General features: G+C 37.1%; 1 protein-coding gene across 1 annotated transcript in view; it reads right to left on the reverse strand.

The window, feature by feature from the left end:
- LOC121380470 (integrin beta-1-B-like) overlaps positions 1-24,717 on the reverse strand; it is a 55,734-nt gene that overhangs the window by 11,397 nt on the left and 19,620 nt on the right. Inside the window, exons 2-16 of the mRNA XM_041509291.1 lie at positions 23,952-24,024; positions 21,902-21,993; positions 20,429-20,539; positions 18,674-18,755; positions 16,700-16,840; positions 15,699-15,795; positions 14,796-14,889; positions 11,239-11,331; positions 9,337-9,420; positions 7,248-7,328; positions 4,442-4,627; positions 3,089-3,165; positions 2,315-2,366; positions 1,353-1,502; positions 851-996 (exon numbers count right to left, since the gene is read on the reverse strand). Coding sequence (XP_041365225.1) covers positions 851-996; positions 1,353-1,502; positions 2,315-2,366; positions 3,089-3,165; positions 4,442-4,627; positions 7,248-7,328; positions 9,337-9,420; positions 11,239-11,331; positions 14,796-14,889; positions 15,699-15,795; positions 16,700-16,840; positions 18,674-18,755; positions 20,429-20,539; positions 21,902-21,993; positions 23,952-24,024 — 1,559 coding nt within the window. The remainder of the gene's footprint in view (positions 1-850; positions 997-1,352; positions 1,503-2,314; positions 2,367-3,088; positions 3,166-4,441; positions 4,628-7,247; positions 7,329-9,336; positions 9,421-11,238; positions 11,332-14,795; positions 14,890-15,698; positions 15,796-16,699; positions 16,841-18,673; positions 18,756-20,428; positions 20,540-21,901; positions 21,994-23,951; positions 24,025-24,717) is intronic.

The raw sequence follows: 24,717 nt of genomic DNA on the forward strand, positions 1-24,717 counted from the left end.
TGCTTCAAACCAGCAGATTGTGTTTATTATAAAGAGACAGATCAAAAGTTGGGTAGGAAGGGACTCATCCTGCCTTTAAAATATTCAAGTGCCCTTTGCAAACTTATTTCCCCCTACTGTGTGATGCCCTTTTGACGAGTTGGTCCATGTGCCCTCTTCCCGTTAGCCCCTCCCCATCCCCCACCCCGCAATGTGCCGCAATAATACTCATTTAATACTCATTTAAAGCTGCAGTGTCTGGAATAGTTTTATTATTTAAGTATTTAGAATAGATGATCCAGTTCTGTTTGGTACATAAAAGGTCCACCACATCGCTATAGTTTCGCAATGCTCGCTTATCTACGTTATCTAGGTCAACTGCAAACGCAATGGTCAGCTTGTTTTTCTTCAATTAGCGGGACGCCAGTAGAACTGGGAATTTACGTGATTTGCGCAGGCGCTGAGCTTCTCACGTGATTTTGAACAAATTTAACTGTCTTGATTGAGGGATCGTCTCATATCTCCAAAATATATTTATATCCATAGAGGTATGGTACAATACCTTTCCAGGACCAAACTTTCTTCGTACAGCGCAAGATTTCTCATTTCAGTTTTTTTTAGACGAACCCTACAATTTCAAATCCGCAAACGCACGTGTTAACTGAAACTGACAACAGGCTGTCGTTTTTGCTTTGCCAAGCAATGGCGACACAGGCGACGAATCGAGCGTATACTTTTGACGTTCTCCGTTGATAGCGAACACACACGAATTTTTTAAAAGTGCATTTGAGCTTGTATTTCATATTTCTGCATGATATTATTATATGGTAACCAGACACTGTAAATTTAACGAGAGTACCGCTCGACTTACTTCGACTTGCATTTCTCCAGTGATTTCTGACTGCTCAGCTTGGCCTCATCACATTCGCAGTTCCGACCGTACCGCTTCGGATTGCACGTGCACTGACCGCACTCAAACGTCCCGTTGCCGTTAAAACACTTCGGACTGTTCTTCTCCTGTTCACGAGATCAAAACAATCGGTTAAAACAACCAACGCTGCATATTTATAGAAAACAGGCTAGTGGACAGCTTGAGAAGAAAAAAACTGATAGTAAAAATCATTTCTAATGTAAAATATGAGAGAATGTTATCTTCAAACCTAACCCGAGTACTCTGACCATAAGACAGCTAGACGGATATATTTGAACAGTTATAATGCTCACGCAAATGTACTTTTGTGCAATGTGTTTTTCGTTCGCGCAAGAAAGGACATCATTTACACGGAAATAACGGGTTAAGCAAAAAAAAAAAAAACCAGAAAAGATTTTCGGAGCCGTGTTAAAGACAAGTTATAATGTATAAAGAACAGTACCTCGTTTCCTGGCTTCTCACATTCACACTCGCAGATGAGATCAAGGTTGAGGGTCAACTTCTCGGCCAATCCCACAGCCTGGATGTCGAACGATCGTCTGGTCCGTTTACACAATTCGGGAGACACGTTGATTGTCACATCGAACACAACCTGAATACAACAATACTTGATTTATGTATATGTATATGTATATGTATATGTATATGTATATGTATATGTATATGTATATGTATATGTATGTATGTATGTATGAATGTATGTATGTGTGTATTGATGTATGAATATCTATATATTGTATGTATGTCGAGGTTGACTGTTACATACATAGATATTAACGCACTGGCGCAGGGGATAATTAAATCCTTTCTGGCCTCACAAATTGTCCCATGCTGTATGTATTGATGTATGAATATCCATATATTGTTTATATGTATGTACGTACGTACGTATGTATGTGTGTATGTGTGTATGTATACATACACGTATGTATGTGTGTGTGTATGTGTGTATGTGTGTATGTGTGTATGTGTGTATCTATGTATGTGTGTATGTGTGTATGTATGTATGTATGTATGTATGTGTGTGTGTGTGTGTGTGTGTGTGTGTGTGTGTGTGTGTGTGCGTATATATGTGTATATATATATGTATATATATATATATATATATATATATATATATATATATATATATATATATATATATATATAGAGAGAGAGAGAGAGAGAGAGAGAGAGAGAGAGAGAGAGAGAGAGAGAGAGAGAGAGAGAGAGAGAGAGAGAGAGTACATACACAAGGAAACACTTGGTATTGGGGACCTAATTTAATTCACTAGTAGAGTCGTAGTGTATTAGCTAATGTCGCTATGTACGGGGACTTCGATTCCAATCTATATTCGCCATTAGTGACGGTATGATCATTATTTCTTGTCATCAGTAAATATAGTTAACTTTAAAGGCTCTTACCGATTCCCCTAATTCCAATCCTGAACATTCATTCGTGGTCTGCATTACCTTCCTGCAAAACAACAATATTTGGTATAAAAGTAATCGTACTGATATCAATACAGTACAACACAACACAACACAACACAACAACTTTATTTCCATTTTCATGTATGTTTCATCAGACCCAAAAACATTTCACTGAATATGAGCGGTTTTTTCATTAAAGATAAACGCTATTGAATAGTTTTAAAAGGTTAAGGCTCGAATCCCACGAATGTACATATATAAACATTATATATATATATATATATATATATATATATATATATATATATATATATATATATATATATATATATACATATATACATACATACATACATACATCAATACATACATATACATGTTGGACCGATACGAATATGGTCGACTAACGATCGTTCTATTTTTGTGGAACGTCGTTGGTCTGATTGGTAGCGTTCCGGCCCAACAATTGCGGGCGATTAAGTCATCAGATAAAATAACCTTTTCTTATAGATTATTTTTTCTTGGAATACTGGAATATTGGAATAATTCGGTTGACGTATTTAGAAGCAAACTGAAAAAAAAATTCAGGAATAAATTCGAAGTGAAAGCTGTTATCTCGTATTTAATAGATTTACTGGTAGTATACTGATGACTCAAAATCAGATCACTGTTTGTTCCACATTTACAAAGACATGTAACCCCCCCCCCCCCCCCCCCCCCCCCCCCCACCCCCCCCCCTTCAATTTGAAGTCTGTGATAACTTACCCCGTGCACCGTGTCTGGAACGTCACTTCAATGTCTTCAGCATTCTCAGGCAAAAACTTTATTGTTGATCGGAGTTTCTGAAATATAACAATATTAACTGTAAACCAGATCTTCTGAAGCATAACAATATTAACTGTAAATTGGAGATTAATGTTTTTGGGGTTTTTTTTTAATTTTAATTATATTTAAAAACAATATTTATTCAAATAAATCAAAGAAAGAAAGAAAGAAATGTTTTATTTAACGACGCACTCAAAACATTTTATTTATGGTTACATCAGACATATGGTTAAGGACCACACAGATATTGACAGAGGAAACCCGCTTTCACCACTTCATGGGCTATTCTTTTCGATTGGCAGCAAGGGATCTTTTATATGCACCATCCCACAGACAGGGTAGTACGTACCACGGCCTTTGATATACCAGTCGTGGTGCACTGGCGGGAACGAGAAATAGCCCACTGGGATACGTCCCACCCCTCAAATAAAAGTCGATCGGCAAACAGGCGGTAGGATTAATGTATAGTTACTTTTCTACTCGAACAAGATCATCATATCAATAGTTAAAGTTAAAGTGTGTTTTGTTTAACGACACCATTAGAGCACATTGATTTATTCCTTGGATGTCAAACATTTGGTAATCTTATAGATTACAGTTTTTCATTAGTAGCAAGGGATCTTTTACATGCACCATTCCACAGACAGGGTAGCAGATATCACTGTCTTTGATATACCAGTCGTGGTGCACTGACTAGGACGAGAAATCGCCCAATAGGCCCATCGACGAGGATAGATTTCAGACTCGCCACGAATCAAGCGAGCACTTTACCACTGGATCATATCACATCCCGACCCCATTATTCAAATAAATGAAATAGATCGGCAAATAGGCGGTAAGATTAATGTCTGTTTACTTTTCTACTCGAACCAGATCATCAAATCGATAGGACACAGCCGATAAATTTTCGATTATAATCGATTATTTCATTTCATTTCAACTTATTTTCATGCTTATATCCAATTAAGGTTCAAGCACGCTGTCCTGGGCACACACGCTTCAGCTATCTGGGCTGTCTGACAGTGGGTTAGTTGTTAGTTGGTTAGTGGTTAGTGGTTAGTGAGAGAGAAGAGGGTGTAGTGGCCTTACACCTACCCATTAAGCCCTTAAGAACTCGCTCTGGGTGGGAGCCAGTACCGGGCTGCGAACCCTGTACCTACCAGCCTGTAGTCCGATGGCTTAACAACTGCGCCACCGAGACCGGTTATAATCGATCATCGGAACATCACTATCTGCCCCATCCCCCTGTTGTTGATATCTTCTGATCTCTCGATGCCACTATGATGTACTCACGTCGTAGTTGTCTCGGACAAGCTTGATGATGTTGGTGCCATCTTTTTCCAGCTTGTCGACGGCCGACCCTTCAATGAACGACGCCAGCCTGTTGTGGACGTCGTACACGTCACCCATGACGGCGAACACGACGTTCGCTTTCTTCTCCTTCACCTTGGCCGCCAGCTGACTCACAGACGGGTAGTCCTGAAATAACAACACTAGGTCAGCAAGATACAGAGAATACTACATGAGTGGCCGTTAGCATATCACGCCACAGACCACAATTAATTTCGCTATATGTTTCTATATAGCCTTAGCGGCTATAACATTTTTATTAATAATAGCAGGCCCATGGAGTTTTATATGCACATTTGCCTGTCTGGGAGACAACTACCCTGAAAAGGACAACCCCTGTTGTCCAGCTATTTCTCCCAGCATATTGGTTTAAACAAACACACTCTCTAAACCTGGCCGGAGTACATCCATTTTACACAAAAAGCACTACTTTTGCATGGGCCGGAATTACCACAAACAAGTCTTCAATGTCAACAAGTTACACGTTTACAAACTACATGCTCTCCCCTGTCACGTCAGTCAAATAGTTGCCAATTCATAGCTGTCTGCCATGAAATAATCACAGTCAAACAGCAGACTATTTGCGCGGACAAATTTCCGGACAACCCAATGGGAAGATAACTGTAATCTGAGGCCATAACGTCACAGAGTAATCGATTGTTTTGTTTCATCCATTTTATTGGAGTGGCTTTGGTGTCCAGGTTATCACCATGGAGCAGCCAATCATATGTATTTATATCGATATCCCACATGTGTGATATTGCTATTTATTACACACCAGTGTAAGATATTGCTCATGTCATAACAATCACTCAATATCTAACTAGTGTAATATTGGCGTGACGTGAGCATGATGTAGATCACTGGCTGACCCAATTCATAGAAAAATAATGTGTAGTAGGTCTCGACATCTGTTTACTTCTGCGTTGCAGCTGGTTTGCAGTTGGTTTGTAATAAATAAAATACTAAACAAGCTGCTTGCCTGGCATACCATTTTTTATGAAACTCACGAACAGTGTTGGTATATGACTCAATCGTCAAGATACCAAAACTGTGACTCATTTCATAAAAAAGCTCGTTTAGTATTCTAAATATATTGTGATACCAAAATATCCAACGGGTGTGTGAAATTAGAAAAAAAAACCCATATCTAATCTGAACAAAATAATTTTTCATAATCAAAACCATATCTCTGCACAAGGCAGAATCAAATTGTTATTTTGGCTAAAGGGTGATTGCTACCATGAATCACTATCAGGTTCCTCGTCTATACGAGGACTGCCACTCTGCAGATGATTTACAAAACGTGTCACCCTTCTTGCGCCGCCCGAAGGAGGACTGCCACTCTGCAGATGATTTACAAAACGTTTCACCCTTCTTGCGCCGCCCGAAGGAGGACTGCCACTCTGCAGATGATTTACAAAACGTTTCACCCTTCTTGCGCCGCCCGAAGGAGGACTGCCACTCTTATGTCTATTTTAATAATCAAAACTCGCACCGGACAGAAGAATATATTTAACTAGAATGCCATACACATTTCAATAAAATATTTTCCATATTATTATTATTATACTGTATTATTATTATTATTATTATTATTATTATTATTATTATTAAAATTTAAACCTATACCAACTCCCATAACATTTTACAAAAAAACATTCTATGTAAATAAAAAAGGTTTAACAAATTATAATCAAACTGTATAGATAAAATCTCATTGTTCTACCTTGGCTGTTCCGTCGGTTACCTTCATCTCTGTATCAAAAAGGGAGATTTAACCTATGGAATTTGATGACAATTTGTTAAAAAAAACCCACTTTTTATTTGCAATGAGATTTTTTTCAAAATACGTTATGCTAGTTATTTTGGGTTTAAAAATGAACAATATTTTCATATGAGGTTTAATGTTATTCACTGTAGAGATACAGGCCAATTCATCGGCTCCCTTTTGACGCAAAATGAACTATAATTATAATGAAACATTGTATTTGTACAGGGAACATCTATTCAAGCTGTAACATGATACACCAGTCTTGGGACACATCCACCGGGGAATCTAGGAGAATGTGCCCAAGACAGTCGTGATTGAACCTTCAGTGGATGTAAAAGAAAGAAATGTTATATTTAACAACGCACTAAACACATTTTATTTACGTATTATATGGCTTCAGACATATGGTTAAGGAACACACAGATATTGAGAGAGGAAACCCGTTGTCGCCACTTTATGGGCTACTCTTTTCGATTGGCAGCAAGGGATCTTTTATATGCACCATCCCACAGACAGGGTAGTGCATACCACGACCTTTGATATACCAGTCGTGGTGCACTGGCTGGAACGAGAAATAGCCCAATAGGTCCACCGACGGGGATCGATCCCAAATCGACCGCGCACCACTGGGCTACGTCCCGCCCCAACAGTTGACGTAAGCACGAATCCAATGGTTGACTGATTGATTGGCTAGGTGCATCTCTCACTTCTTACGTATGGAGAATTAATATATAACCAACCATATCATTGCTGTCATCTTCCGACGGCTATGTAAAACATGAACACAATACAACGATTTAATTATCATTATTATATTTGTGTATTTTTAAAGAATACTAAAACATTAGTTATAATTCAAGAAATCTAAATCTTGTATTGTTATTTGGCTACTGAAAACAGAAGTTGCTGCCCTTGAAATACGGGTAAATAGTGCTTTTATTTTCTCTAATAAAGATTTTCATGTTTGCTACTTACCAGTATTTTATCATACGTGGAATAAGAACCGCCGTTATCTAAGTGACAGACTCCATCATTGAATCCAACTGCGCCACCAAGCTGAATAAAAAAAGTATATATATATATATATATATTTATCCTATAACTTACCCATGATATCCATGTCATAAACCCATGTGATAATTTATTTTATTAGCTCGGTTAATAATGGTATGCAAATTTGCAAGGTCTCTAGGTAATGTGTTGCTGGTGATGGGTCATTTGCTTACAAGCCAACAAGACCCGTGTACCTGAGCGTAACGTTTTCAAAGATTTGTTTAAAATGCGTGACGTCAAACTAATCTGTGCTAATCGTGATGACGTCATATTATCGATGGCGGCGACTTTAGTACTGTGATTTACTAAAAAAAAAAAATTAAAATGTTATTTTAGAAGTATTATAGGATAAATAGAATTCGCTACTCGTGTTTTTTAATATGTAAAGTATCAACCTCGTCTAGTTAATCGATATTTGTCACGGCAGAGCCTCGACAAATACCGATTAACATAGACTCGGTTGATATTTTCCATATTAAAAAAATACTCGTGACGAATCATATATACACATGTATATACATATGTATATATGTATATATATATATATATTTGTATAAACATGACATATGTACTGTTTATAGAAACAAAAGGAAGGAAACAAATCAAAACAAAAACTCACGAAAGCAATACAAGTTCTACTCACGGACTGGCTAAGCAATCGGACAAGTCGAGGAACAAGTATGTCAGGTTAATTACGGGCTCATAATCCAACCTTCACGACGAGTGTGACATGATTACAAACTTCACGAGATGAGATATAAATCATATTTGACAAAAAACATGAAATATCCTCTAAATATTTCAGCAAAGAAATGGGATTGTACGACAGTTCAGGGCCATCCCTCCACAAAAATAACTAGATGGCAGTTTAAAATAAAAAAATTAAAAAATCGGGCAAAATAATATAGGGTTTATCCAATAGATAAAAAAAAGATACTTTTAAACTAAAAATGCATATTTTTCTGTGGCTGCAGCTGTCGCCTTTTCATTATAGCTCTGAAATGGTCAAAAACGAAGTACTATTAAACTTCTCTGTAAATTTCTACATGAAGTAAGATCTATTATTACCCATATGGTTAAAAATATCTTGGTACATAACAAAGTGATACCCAGGCGCGGATTTAGTGGGGGGCCCAAGGGGCCCGGGCTACCCCTATTTTTGGGGTCAAGTTATTATTATTTTTTAACTATAGCATACACTAGAGTGGAATTACACAAAAATGCACTTATTTCCCAAGAGTCTTTAAATTATATTTTGTTCATAAAAATCGTCTTAAAGGGACATTCCTGAGTTTGCTGCAATTTTTAAGATGGTATCGACCAACAGAGACTTTTTAATGATTGTAATTACATAACAAATATATGTTTCTGCATACACATTGGCCCAGTTGTTCAAAGCAATGTATATTACTGAAACAACTGTTTCGATATTTCTTCCCATTTACCGGCAGCCGCAGTCAACGGAAAACCAGCCTAATATGGGAAGGAGAAATTACCACTTTAATTTTTTTAAAAAGAAGAGACCAGAGTTTATGAAATTTTGAAGATAACAAAAACAGTATGACAATACCAAAAACATACGTTAATATAGCTATTTTGTTACTCAGATGCGAGGAAATCGCGTTTCAGGCCCCCCCCCCCCTATTTAAAAATCCTGGATCCGCGCCTGATACCTCCCACTAGAACGCCAAGTGGGACGTAGCACTTCGACGTCATACGATGACGTCATCGATTGAGGCACTACAACCTTACAGGAACGCCAACCAAACGAGTTGAGTGATATAAATTAAGATCGATTTTGGGTAATAAATAAGATATTAAACTCGCCATTTATGTCCCTCGTAGAATAATTTTCATTGTCACTCGCTAAAGCTCGTGACAACTAAAAATTATTTCACTAGTGACATAAACATGATACGAAATGGAAACTCGTTTAATATCCTATAAAGCTGAATTAGCATTTAACAAAGAAAACAATGGCTGCCACTGTGGCCTGTACAGGTTCCCTCACCTTGCCGTCTCCAGCGATGTGGAAGAAGAAGTTAGAACTGTACACAATCATACGACGAGATCTCTCACGCCAACCGATCTGATCCTGAACGAAGAGAATAACCATTTGACAAAATACTTTAGTAAGTGTATCATAAAATATTAAACATTAACATTAAAGCCAGTAGGAACCGGGACGGGGAGGGGCGGGGCTTAACGGGGTGGGGTCGGAGCGTGGCGTAATAGGGTGGGGTCGGAGCGTGGCGTAACGGGGTGGGGTGGGGTCGGAGCGGGGCTATAAGGCAGGGACTTTGACCCCCACCCCGAGGACAACCAAATTTACTTTTTTGTTCTAGTATATAAACAACCTTTAAAATAGCTGGAAAATGCCATCCAAAACATTTTTTATTTTTATTTTTATTATTATTTTTTTTGTTTTGTTTATGAATCTTTAGTATGTATTTAATTATGTGTCATATGGTCAATTAGCTGTTTGATTTTTTTTTTAATTTTTTTTTTTATTGTCCCAGATCACAAACATAGCAGTGTCAGGGATGGGATCCCCAAATCACTGCTGTACATATAATAAATATACAACACATATATCCATACACAAACAAATACGTACACACGTACCCGGATGTCCTCCGATACACACACATATGTACATACATAGATTCACACATACACACACATACATATATGCAAAAAGGCATAAAAAAAAAACATTTTTATTTTGTTCAGATGTTAGATCATATGTCTAAAGTCATCTAAATATTTAAAAATTCGACTGTGAACACCCACCCCAGCCCACTTCAACTATCCCTACAGGTTTGGCCTGCCATACAGTGCTGCTATAGCAAGCACGTGTTCATCTGGTGGTAACCTTTATTTGCACAATCAAATCTCCACGGCAAATCTAGAGTATAGTAATGGTGCACATTAAAGTTCAGACGGAAAGATCTTTGAGGTAACCGTACGAGCGTATATTAATTATTATGTATTAAATTTCTCTGTAGTTATTCATCTACATGTGACATTTTCACCTCTAGATATTTAGAAGGACTAAAAGGAGTATTTGGTTAACAGCACACCTCAGAGCATTGTTTAACTAGCAGTATAACCAAATACAGTAAAGTACTCTAATAACGAACCGGAAGGAAACATGATAGTAAGTTCCTTATAGCAGTAGTTCATTGTACACATTTGCACAAGTTGGTTATTAATGTATAGGGAGATAAAACGGGACTTTACGATCAGTTCGTTCTATGCAGTAGTTCGTTATAAGCATGTTCGTTATAAGTGTACTTCACTATACTGTTTCATACACATAATAATTAAAACATTTTGCTTGGAGAAAGGAAGGTAGGAAGGAATTTTTATTTTTTATTATTTAATGTTGCACTTAACACATTTTAATTATGATTATATGGCGTAGGACATATGGTCAAGGACCACACAGATGATGTGAGGAAACCCGCAGCTGCTATGCAATGGGTTATTTTTTCTGATTAACAGAAAATGATCTTTTATATGCAGCATCATACAGACAGGACAGTACATACAACAGACTTTGTTACACCTGTTGTGGAGCATTTGCTGGAACGTCCGAAGGACTAGTTAAATCTAAATACCTTGCTGCTAACGCACAGCCCACTCCTTTCAATAAGCAGCAAGGAGTCTTTTATTATGTACTTTCACTATAGGCAAGTGTGAGATGACATTACCGTTAGTTACATAACGTCGTGGACGTTGAATCACTGGTTAAAAGGTCAAATACCCCAATAGACCCATCAAATACGATCAAATCGACGACCTGTAGTACGCTACATCGGCAAATACTAATCATTAAGTTGAATTTCATCTACATGCCATAACGCTCAAATCAAACAGTAAAGTGGTGGGGTGAGAGGGGTGTACTTACATCACACGCTAGCACCTGAATCATTCCGTCCATACCTCCCTCGGGATTGTCCAGGGACTGTGACATGTGTTGCAAGGCGTCACTCATTTTGTCCTAAAACATGAATAGAAACTGAAAAACACGCTCAGCTATAACTGGATTAATATATTTTTTATTCTATCTTAAATAAAAGTTTAAAAACCCATTCAAAGATGAGTACTCTTTGTTTCCTCTGATATTCGTGAAATCATGAACTGGTTTCATTTGTAATCTGGGCCATTAACAAATGACATTGATGAAGATGCTGTCAACAAATAACAGAAGGGTTATACATTTCGTGCCATGTGGGATGTTGTACGTTTGAGTCATGCAATAGCTCAAGATTAATAAATCAATAGGTTCTAGCGGAAGGAAGGAAGGAAATGTTTTATTTAACGACACACTCAACACGTTGGACATATGGTTAAGGACCACACACATATAGAGAGAGGAAACACGCTGTCGCCACGTCATGGGATACTCTTTTCGAGTAGCAGCAAGGGACCTTTTATATGCACCATCAAACAGACATGATAGTACATACCACAGCCTTTGTTACCCCAGTCGCGGAGCACTGGATGGAACGAGAAATAGTCCAATGGGGCCACTGACGGGGATCGATCCTAAACTGACCACGCATCAAGGGAGCGCTTTACCACTGGGCTACGTCCTGCCCCCTATGTTCTAGCGGTGTCGTTCTTGGTTTATAATACATTAGTTTATAATACATTAGTTTATAATAGTTTTAAACAGCTTGCAATAAGCCATCACCCCCATCTTGATTAGACATCCCATATGGCCCATATAGATTGCACCTTAATCACTTTTTTAAAATGTATTTAACCACAACACTAAAGTGCCCCGAAAACGCGTCTCTGACCATCTTTATTTCAAACTTTTATGGGAAGCATATCCCCTCCCGATCACCCTACATATCCCCTCCCGATCACCCTACATATCCCCTCCCGATCACCCTACATATCCCCTCCCGATCAACCTACGTATCCCCTCCCGAGCACCCAACATATTCCCTCCCGATCACCCAACATACCCCCTCGCGATCACCCTACATATCTCCTCCCGATCCCCCTACCTATCTCCGCCCGATCAACCAACATATCCCCCCCCCGATCACCCTACATGCCCCCTCCCGATCACCCTACATATCCCCTCCCGATCACCCTACATATCCCCTCCCAATCACCCTATATATCCCCTCCCGATCACGCTACATATCTCGCTCCCTTTCGGAGCTCGGCTCATTGGTCCACAGTTGTAGTACGATGTAATAACTAAACAGAATTATGTCAGAAATATCATTTGAATGGGGTAGTGATCATTTCATGGTTACAAATAGTTATAACATTGAAACTGAACAAAACTGTTTACATTTTGTTGTTTTATGTACATGGACATGTTTGAAACCCATGTGTGGTATAGGAGCACATAAAACTAGTTGCCTGAGTCATGTGTGTTTCCGAGAACCAGACCCTACCAAAACCAAGGGCAGTATCTAATTTGTTGTTCAGTTTTAGAAACATTAATATGGCAGTATCTAATTTGTTGTTCAGTTTTAGAAACATTAATATGGCAATATCTAATTTGTTGTTCAGTTTTAGAAACATTAATATGGCAATATCTAATTTGTTGTTCAGTTTTAGAAACATTAATATGGCAATATCTAATTTGTTGTTCAGTTTTTGAAAAATTAATATGGCAATATCTAATTTGTTGTTCAGTTTTTGAAACATTAATATGGCAGTATCTAATTTGTTGTTCAGTTTTAGAAACATTAATATGGCAGTATCTAATTTGTTGTTCAGTTTTAGAAACATTAATATGGCAGTATCTAATTTGTTGTTCAGTTTTAGAAACATTAATATGGCAATATCTAATTTGTTGTTCAGTTTTTGAAACATTAATATGGCAATATCTAATTTGTTGTTCAGTTTTAGAAACATTAATATGGCAGTATCTAATTTGTTGTTCAGTTTTAGAAACATTAATATGGCAATATCTAATTTGTTGTTCAGTTTTAGAAACATTAATATGGCAGTATCTAATTTGTTGTTCAGTTTTAGAAACATTAATATGGCAATATCTAATTTGTTGTTCAGTTTTAGAAACATTAATATGGCAGTATCTAATTTGTTGTTCAGTTTTAGAAACATTAATATGGCAATATCTAATTTGTTGTTCAGTTTTTGAAACATTAATATGGCAATATCTAATTTGTTGTTCAGTTTTAGAAACATTAATATGGCAGTATCTAATTTGTTGTTCAGTTTTAGAAACATTAATATGGCAATATCTAATTTGTTGTTCAGTTTTAGAAACATTAATATGGCAGTATCTAATTTGTTGTTCAGTTTTAGAAACATTAATATGGCAATATCTAATTTGTTGTTCAGTTTTAGAAACATTAATATGGCAGTATCTAATTTGTTGTTCAGTTTTAGAAACATTAATATGGCAATATCTAATTTGTTGTTCAGTTTTTGAAACATTAATATGGCAATATCTAATTTGTTGTTCAGTTTTAGAAACATTAATATGGCAGTATCTAATTTGTTGTTCAGTTTTAGAAACATTAATATGGCAGTATCTAATTTGTTGTTCAGTTTTAGAAACATTAATATGGCAATATCTAATTTGTTGTTCAGTTTTAGAAACATTAATATGGCAATATCTAATTTGTTGTTCAGTTTTAGAAACATTAATATGGCAATATCTAATTTGTTGTTCAGTTTTTGAAACATTAATATGGCAATATCTAATTTGTTGTTCAGTTTTAGAAACATTAATATGGCAATATCTAATTTGTTGTTCAGTTTTTGAAACATTAATATGGCAGTATCTAATTTGTTGTTCAGTTTTTGAAACATTAATATGGCAATATCTAATTTGTTGTTCAGTTTTAGAAACATTAATATGGCAGTATCTAATTTGTTGTTCAGTTTTAGAAACATTAATATGGCAGTATCTAATTTGTTGTTCAGTTTTAGAAACATTAATATGGCAGTATCTAATTTGTTGTTCAGTTTTAGAAACATTAATATGGCAGTATCTAATTTGTTGTTCAGTTTTAGAAACATTAATATGGCAGTATCTAATTTGTTGTTCAGTTTTAGAAACATTAATATGGCAATATCTAATTTGTTGTTCAGTTTTAGAAACATTAATATGGCAGTATCTAATTTGTTGTTCAGTTTTTGAAAAATTAATATGGCAGTATCTAATTTGTTGTTCAGTTTTAGAAACATTAATATGGCAGTATCTAATTTGTTGTTCAGTTTTAGAAACATTAATATGGCAGTATCTAATTTGTTGTTCAGTTTTTGAAAAATTAATATGGCAGGATCTAATTTGTTGTTCAGTTTTTGAAAAATTAATATGTAGGTGAAATTTAAAAAACATATATATAACATTTTATCTGAACCCATAGGAATGAATGTAGTTAATGTTTAAAGCCTTTCAACCCCACCTATACCCACAAAACCACAGAAGCACAGTTTTTAGGCCATAGTATTGGCACTTACTGAAAAGAGGGTCATGTTTCTAGTGAGCCCCTGCTGGTTCTTGAAGGCATAAGGGCGACGACACGTCACTCCAACCGGGCACCTCGCCGTCAGCCTACAAACAAACGGAAATCAGACACTGTTGTCAAAATAGAAGAGACATACCATCTAACGTGTGGAAAAAAACAAAAAACATATTTGTTTTTAACTTTCTAGCTCAGTTACTCTTTAATAATATTAAAAACTGAAACTAAGATTGTCCCCTACATGGAGAATATCGTCATCCTCTTAACATGATTGCTTAACTTGTAGAGCTTTTGAAAAAAATCGAGAATGGTTTTTATATATACAAACGGAAATGAATTCTTTTAAAATTATTAATATATTCCCTCCACAACAATTACTGGTACTATCTTCCATCTACAAATCGTAAACACACCCTAAATATAACAAGGAAGGAAGGAAGGAAATGTTTTATTTATCAACGCACTCAACACATTTTATTTACAGTTATTTGGCGTCAGACATATGGTTAAGGACCACACGGATATTGAGAGAGGAAACCCGCTGTCGCCACTTCATGGGCTACTCTTTTTCGATTAGCAGCAAGGGATCTTTATATGCACCATCCCATAAACAGGATAGCACATACCACGGCCTTTGATGTACCAATCGTGGCTGGAGCAAGAAATAGCGCAGTGGGCCCACTGACGGGGATCGATCCCAAACCGACCGCGCATCAAGTGAGCGCTGTACCACTGGACTACGCCTCGCCCCTAAATATAACAATAGATATTTAAGATAACAATGGATATATATGTATCTGTGACATGCTTATATGTATTCACCACAACAGTACAGGAACAGTCAGAATAAGCCACAGCTGTATGTTGTGCACAGATTTTCTAAAGTAGATTGACTTACATCTCTTCTGTCCACGCCACAAACGGCATTGTTAACTTGTCAACAAATGATCCAAAGCCGAGTTTTGCGTCTTTGGTTATTTCAGACATACTCTTAGCTAAAATACAAAAACATATATACTTTATTATTTATTAAACTTAAACGTCCATGTGTAGACAAGAGTCCAATACATAATGTATCACTGTAAGTATGAAGCGAAATAACGTTTGACAAAAAGTAATGAAAATACCGTCTACAGAAGAAGAACTGGTCAAACTCCGTCTACAGGAGGACTGCCATAGCACTGACTACTACAGGCTCCGAAAACCTCAGGATGCGCACAGATAAATAAACAGAACACTGTTTCAAGTAAGGAATTTTAACTGTACCCACGATTTAGAGGTAGAAACTATTAATTGTGAACAGTCAGGGGCGGATCCAAGGTTTTGTTAAGCGGGGGATCAATTTTTTTTTTAATACGGGCAATTTCAGTTTGTCGAAGGTAAATGTGCAAAGCTTTCAAAGGGAGCGAGATCTGTCGGGAGATTCGGGGGAATGCTCACCAGAACTGTTTGAAATAAACATGCTCAGACACGCGCTTTCTGTACCATTTAGTGTTGTATATTATATGGATGATCACTTTTTAAAAAGTAATTAAAAGAGGAACTTCAAAAGCACGGAGGACCGCTGTGACCCTACCCCTCAATCAACCAACAATAGTGTTAAAAAAAAGAAAAAAAGATAAGTATTAAAAGACAGCGTTATGCTAGGTTCCGACTGTCAATTGTCACGACGACGTTGGCCAACTCGACGGTTGCGTTGTTAGTTCCCCAACTCCTGTCTTACAAACTGGTGCGCTCAGATTAACAACAACTGATCGGTCACAGAAGCTGTATACGACAAAAATCGAGTTGTGAGAACGCTCAGACTAGCAACTGGACAGTCGTAGAAGTCGTGAGAGCAGAAAGTAGGCCAACTCTGTCGTGACAGTTGAAAGTGTGAGTCTAGCACTAGTTACTGACACATGGCTTTGCCGAGCCTGACGAGCCAGGCTTTAGCATTCCTCTCGCGGATCATGGAGTAGGACATGTCGAGCAGGAAGTACAGGTCCACGGGGTAGTTCTCCGCCTGGCGGAACTGCAGCTGCAGCGTCACAGGCTGGTCTGAGGGAAACAAAGAAAGGAATGTGTTATTTAACAGCGCACTCATCACATTTAACTATGGTTATATGGCATCGGACATATGGTTAAGTTGAAGTTAAAGTTTGTTTTGTTTAACGACACCACTAGAGCACATTGATTAATTAATCATCAGCTATTGAATGTTAAACATTTGATAATTTCAGACTCGTAGTCATCAGAGAAAAGCTGTTACATTTTTCCTAATGCAGCAAGGGCTCTTTTATACGCATTATCCCACAGACTGAAACAAAATAGTCCTGTTTTTGTTATATACCAGTTCCTAGACCGACTGCATATATGAGGCGAGTGCTTGACCACTGGGTTAAGTCCCACCGACGAACACCAAATAAAAAAAAAACACGAACATGTACAAAACAATATTAAAACAGCAGTTTCCTAAAAAAAAAGGAAAAACAAAAGAGTCAATATTATACAGACAAAATGACCACTTAACATCTTTTTACTTTCAACAGTGTTATTTTTCTTTGTTTTTAATTAGTTGTTTTAAGAAGATAATTTTAAGATAGAAAACTTAGACTTTTCTTTTTAAAAAGAAGTATTTCAACAGACATGAATCTATTTCAACAGACATGAATCTATTTCAACAGACATGAATCCATCTCAACAGACATTAATCTATTTCAACAGACATGAATCTATTTCAATAGACATGAATCCATCTCAACAGACATGAATCCATCTCAACAGACAGGAATCTATTTCAACAGACATATATCTATTTCAACATATATGAATCCATCTCAACAGACATGAATCCATCTCAACAGACATGAATCCATCTCAACAGACATTAATCTATTCCAAGACGTGAATCTCTTTCAACAGACATTTATCTATTTCAACAGACATGAATCCATTTAAACAGACATGAATCCATCTCAACAGACATCAAGGAAAGGAAAGAAACGTTTTATTTAACGACGCATTTAACAAAACATTTTACGGTTATATGGCGTCAGACATATGGGTAAGGACCACACATATATTGAGAGAGGAAACCCGCTGTCGCCACTTCATGGGCTACTCTTTTCGATTAGCAGCAAAGGATATTTTATATGCACCATCCTACAGACAGGGTAGAACATACCACGGCCTTTGATATACCAGTCGTGGTGCACTGGCTGAAACGAGAAATAGCCCAATGGGCCCATCGATGGGGATCAATGCCAGACCGACCGCGCATCGAGCGGGTGCTGTGCCACTGGGCTATGTCCCGTCCCCAACAGACATGAATTTATATCAACAGACATGAACATATTTTAACAGACATAAACATATTTCACTGGACATGAATTTATTTCAACAGACACAAATCTATTTCAACAGACATGAATCTATTTCACTAGACATGAATCTATTTCAAAAGACATGAATCCACCTCAACAGACATGCATCCATCTCAACAGACATGAATCCATTTCAACAAACATGAATCCATCTCAACAGACATGAATCCATTTCAACAGACACAAATCTATTTCAACAGACATGAATCTATTTCACTAGACATGAATCTATTTCAACAGACATGAATCCATCTCATCAGACATGAATCCATCTCAACAGACATGAATCCATCTCAACAGACATGAATCTATTTCAACAGACATGAATCCATCTCAACAGACACGAATCCACCTCAACAGACATGGATCCATCTCAACAGACATGAATCTATTTCAACAGACATGAATCTATTATCAACAGACATGAATCCATCTCAACAGACATAAATCCATTTGAACAGACATGAATCCATCTCAACAGACATAAATCGCTGTCACCGGTACTCACTTGGTCTCACTCTCAGTGTGATGTTCTGTGGCTGGACTTGAATGGCCTCCTCCAGAACACCTCCACCTCTCACATCGTCATCCTAAACAATACAAATACTCATTGTAGTCTGTTCAGCATTAGTAATTTTTATTTCTGAAATGAGCAACTTGACCCCCAATTGTTTCTGATTCACCTTAATGGTGAGGGGTGGTAGTATTTATATCCGTGGTGTATATGTCAATTGATACGCTGCAGATAGGAGTTTTAGCCACATATTGTCGTCTATAGGATTTGATTTGGTGGCTTACACCCTAAATTAATGTTAAATCATTAAGTTTAAGAAAATGTGACAATATCGACACCTTACAGCGGAACAATATGTATTTTATTTTCGCCATATTTAAAGAAAAATTACGAAAATATCAACTGGTCCTTATTTAATTGTGTCGAGTATATGGTGGGTATGTTGAGTGTTATGTAAGTGTAGAGCGGTGGTCTTACTGTTACAACACACTATATCACGAAGGGCTTTTAAAAATAACACATTTTGCGTTACACAATTGTTGACGGGTTCCAACAACAGACTTAACTGAAGTAAGCTTATAGCGATAACAGATATTAGTTCGTTAAATTTACAAAGTAACAGTAGCTGTAACAAAAGTGCAACTTAAACATTATGTTAAGTTGCCTATACAGTGGTAAATCAGTTTGTTGTTATTATCAATGATAACAACATAACTGTCAAAGATTAAGTATCTGTGATATACGTTTTGAATTAAAGCTTGTTAAAGGTGTTTATTTGACCAAAACGCTTTATCACCATTAAATGGTCTGTCTTTAAGTACGTGTTAATGTATATCCATTAAGGAGGTGGCTGTCCACTCCTCCAAAATACAAAAAAGTCCTTTTTGAAAAGCTGGAAATTACGGGACAATATTACAAAATCTCAAGTAATCAAAACTTTGTTCACATGATATTCACCCATAGTCTGTCATATCCTACACATTTTTATTTTTGTAAATAATTTCAGTTTGGTTTCACATAAGAAGAAAAGTAAAAATGTTTTGTAAATTATTTTCTTTCTTTTTTTTTACTATTTTCGTGTATAATTTAGAAAACAATCGATTCAGAAATAAACAACTTGTAGTAAATTTCATAATATGAAAAATGGCGTTCCCACAGAAGTATACGTAACCGATTGTTTCATAATATACGAATTATACTTGCATAGCAAATACAGTTATGATGATCCTGAAGTGTATCACTTTTAATTGTAGAGTGCATCGCGTAACTGACTGGCAGTTCACGTAACCAACAAGCGAACAGAACGAAGGTTCGCGTGAAATGTGTCCTGTATACCATGTTACTATGCCCCGATTTTTTAAAATTACTTTTTTATCTCTTTTTTTTTTTTTTACACATCACCAGTTATTTTAGACTACCCACCCCAGGCATTATTAGCAGTATACTTATTCAAAACGTCTTATAACATCAAACGTATCTATGTCTCATAAAGCTTTAACTCAACAATGACATGCAAAACTGACCACGGTTAATTAGGTTTGTGCAATTTATGTTCATATAACAGTCTTTTGTTACCGGCACGGCAAGATAGTATATTCTAACGCTAAAGCGCTACATCATACAGAATTACCAATACAAACGCCTAAAGCGCCTCTGGGAAAGTATCAGTTAATTACTTCGCCGTGAGAAAACGATACTTAGTCTCATTGTTATATTGAAATCGAGTGGTTTCTCTCAGGGCTCACGTACCCGCTCGATCTTGACGGCGAAGTCCGGTGACTGCAGATCAGCATCTTGGCATATCCCCGTCGCCACAAACAGATCCTTCAGGTCACACCGTGACTGGTGGCTCTCGAAATTCTGAAACAGTTTACAATAGTTCTCAATAGTTTTAAACAGTTTACAATATGTCTCAATAGTTTTAAACAATTTACAATAGTTCTCAATAGTTTTAAACAGTTTACAATAGTTCTCAATAGTTAAAAACAGTTTACAATAGTTCTCAATAGTTATAAACAGTTTACAATAGTTCTCAATAGTTTTAAACAGTTTACAATAGTTTATATTAATTTGTAATAGTTTACAATAGTTTACAGTCCTTTGTAATAGTTTACAGTACATGTACTTAGTTTACCGTTGTTTGTAATAGTTTACAATAGTTCTCAATAGTTTAAAACAGTTTGGAATAGTTTATATATAATAATGTTTAACAGTTTACAATGGTTTACCGTTGTTTGTAAGCTGACCGTCCTTTGTATTAGTTTACAACAGTTTACAATAATTTAGAACATTTTACAGTTCACAACAGCTTATACTAATTTACAATACTTTGCAACAGTTTACAACAATTTACAAGTTACAATAGTTTGAAACACTTTCAATAGTTTATAATACATTAGTTTATAATAGTTTTATTAAACAGTTTGCAATAAGCCCCCCCCCCCCCCCATCTTGATTAGACATCCCATATGACCCATATAGATTGCACATAACACTACAGTGTCCGGAAAACGTGTCTCTGGGCATCTCTATTTCTAACTTTTAAGGGAAGCATATTCCCTCCCGATCACCCTACATATCCCCTCCCGATCACCCTACATATCCCCTCCCGATCACCCTACATCTCTCCTCCCGATCACGCTATATATCCCCTCCCGATCACCCTACATCTCTCCTCCCAATCACCCTATATATCCCCTCCCGATCACCCTACATATCCCCTCCCGATCACCCTACATATCCCCTCCCGATCACCCTAGATATCTCGTCCCGATCACCCTACATATCTCCTCCCGATCACCCTATATATCCCCTCCCAATCACCTTCACCCTATATATCCCCTCCCGATCACCCTACATATCCCCTCCTGATCACGCTACATATCTTTCTCCCTTTCAGAGCTCGGCTCATTGGTCCATAGCTGTAGTACGATATAAAACAGAATTATGTCAGAAACATCATTTGAATGGGGTGGTGATCATTTTAAGGGAAGCATACCCCCCTCGCGATCCCCCTACATATCTCGCTCCCTTTTGGAGATCGGCTCATTGCCCTTTTTAGAACTTTATGACCCCTCCCCTTCACAAAATTCTGAATCCGCTCCTCAGATTATCGCCGAAACAGACGCTTATAAAATTTAGCATAACAAGAACTGGTGCCTCATATCTCCTCCCTTGAATCCGCCCTTGGACAACCAGACAATGTTAGACTGCAATACGTACATCCGAGGCGCACCAGGCGCACACGCTGGACGTCCGAATACATTCCCCACACGTCTGCGCGTTCGTGCATGGATTGCTCTCCTGTTTGGACGCTGAAATACAAACACCACTGACTTGATAACATGATGCTAACTCCGGGAATAAACACTCGGAAAACACGTTGAGATGCTGCAATACACCACAATACAAATAAAACATATATGCGGAAAACTAAATCGAATTATTCGTAGGTCGTTGCATATAGAAGTGTTGTTGATAAGTGGCCGCAGTATTGGCCATTTTGTTACAGACTCTTTCCATAAATTAAGTAAAACATTGGTTGTTATCTACTTAAAGTTATATACTGACAGCTTCCAGCCAAAATTATTTATTGACCTTTGGTTTCGTAATATAAACATTATACCTTCAACTATTAAAATCAAATATAATTTATTAATAGAAAAAAAGGAAAATCTTTAAACGATGAATAGAAGTGGATAGGTTCAGTTCAAGCGAACAATTTGTATTGTTATGCCAGGTGGATGTTGCCGACAAGTTTGCTGTCTTTGTGCAACTCACGATGTCTCTTATCTAGCTGAGACAGTCAACGTGCCAGATTTTATGGATTCTCCGATTCCATAAGGCAGGAACCTAGTTGTACTAAACGAGACTTTTTACACGGCGTGAAAGCAAAAGGAAGGAAGGAAATGATTTATTTAACGACGCACTCAACACATTTTATTTACGGTTATATGGCGTCAGGCATATAGTTAAGGACCACACAGATATAGAGAGGAAACCCGCTGTCACCACTTCATGGGCTACTCTTTTCGATTAGTAGCAAGGGATCTTTTATATGCACCATCCCACAGACAGGATAACACATGCCACAGCCTTTGATATACCAGTCGTGGTGCACTGGTTGGAGCGAGAAATAGCCCAATGGGCCCACTGACGGGCATCGATCCCAAACCGACCGAACATCAAGCGAACGCTTTACCACTAGGCTAGGTCCCGCCCCTTTGCGAAAGCAGATTAATGTTTCAACATTCCCAGGCTATTTACGCAAAGATTATATACACGGTCGATTCATTTTTATTTATTTATTATAAGTAAATGTAAAAAAAAGAAAGAGAAAAAAGCACTTCTCCATTGAGCTCAATACATGAACATAATATTAAATAAAATAAAACTACTGAAAACGTAATTCAATTTAATTGAGTACAGAAAATATTTTTGTAATTTTTCTTTATATACAATACGAAACAACTTCACCTTGTGCACTATTTTTGCATGCATCACTGCGAATCACTAATCACAATTTACTTAAACAACCTTTAACCGGCCTCGGTGGCGTCGTGGTTAGGCCATTGGTCTACAGGCTGATAGGTAATGGGTTCGGATCCCAGTCGAGGCATGGGATTTTTAATCCAGATACAGACTCCAAACCCTGAGTGAGTGCTCTGCAAGGCTCAATGGGTAGGTGTAAACCACTTGCACCGACCAGTGATCCATAACTGGTTCAACAAAGGCCATGGTTTGTGCTATCCTGCCTGTGGGAAGCGCAAATAAAAGATCTCTTGCTGCCTGTCGTAAAAGAGTAGCCTATGTGGCGACAGCGGGTTTCCTCTCAAAATCTGTGTGGTCCTTAACCATATGTCTGACGCCATATAACCGTAAATAAAATGTGTTGAGTGCGTCGTTAAATTTTTTTTTTTTTTTTAAAAAACCTTTAGAAATCATATGTAATCAAAACTTGTTAACATATTATAACACAAGCAAAAACTTTTCAAAACGTCTATTGCTTCTTAATTAATTTTGTTGAGTATATCAGTGGCGGATCCATTGGGGGGGGGACAGTGACATGAGGTGGAATGCCAAAAGAACTTTGGGGTATTTAGGAGGGGGATCGTAAAAAAAGAAAAGAAAATTAATATATAATAAAATTATAACTATCGCAAAATTTAGGGGGGCCCGGGCCCCTGCCTCCCTTGATCCGCCTCTGTATATGTGCGTTCACGTAACACTACCATTATTAAAGTAAAGAAGTCGTGTTTAACTGTATACTGACCTTGTTGATCGGTGTGATGCACGAACAGAATAAACAATATAAAGGCCAGACATACACGAAACATGCTGAACATCTGAAAGAGAACATAAAAATGTATTAGTAAAATATATATACTTTTTTTTATATTCTAGTATATTGTATATCTTATGTTCGCAACAGGATAGTATTTATACATAAAGCATGGCCAATTAATTACTCAAGTTGGTTTTAGCAACAAACGCGTGACGATACCTAGATATGTTTTATTGTAGCTCTAAAATGAAGGAAGCTCAGCATGGTTGCACAAACCAATTAAATCATAGATGCAGGCATACGTGAGGTCATGACCCCGTGGATCCATATATTTAATTTATCATCTTATTGTTAGGCCACTGCATGGGGTATATTGCAATCGCTTCTCAAATTACGTTTTATGTGTCAGATCAGAATTTCCGTACAGGTGTAAATTTCTGTCCGTCTCTTTGGGTAACCCCCATTTCACCTGTGTCTGATGTTGTATTTTTTTGCATTTGTACAGGTGTAAATTTCTATCCCTTTGTATGGATAATTCCCAGTTCACCTGTGTCTGATGTTGAGGTTTTTGCATTTGTACAGGTGTAAATTTCTATCCATCTGTTTGGGTAATCCACATTTTACCTATGTCTGATGTTATGGGGTTTTTTGTTGTGTTTCTGCATGATACTTTTGATAGCAGTTCTCTTAACAATCTGGACTTAATAATTACTATCAACACCACTAAAACAAGTGGGATGTTCCTCTTTGACAG

The sequence above is a fragment of the Gigantopelta aegis genome, chromosome 9 (assembly GCF_016097555.1).
Source record: "Gigantopelta aegis isolate Gae_Host chromosome 9, Gae_host_genome, whole genome shotgun sequence".
In the NCBI taxonomy this organism is placed as follows: Eukaryota; Metazoa; Mollusca; class Gastropoda; order Neomphalida; family Peltospiridae; genus Gigantopelta; species Gigantopelta aegis.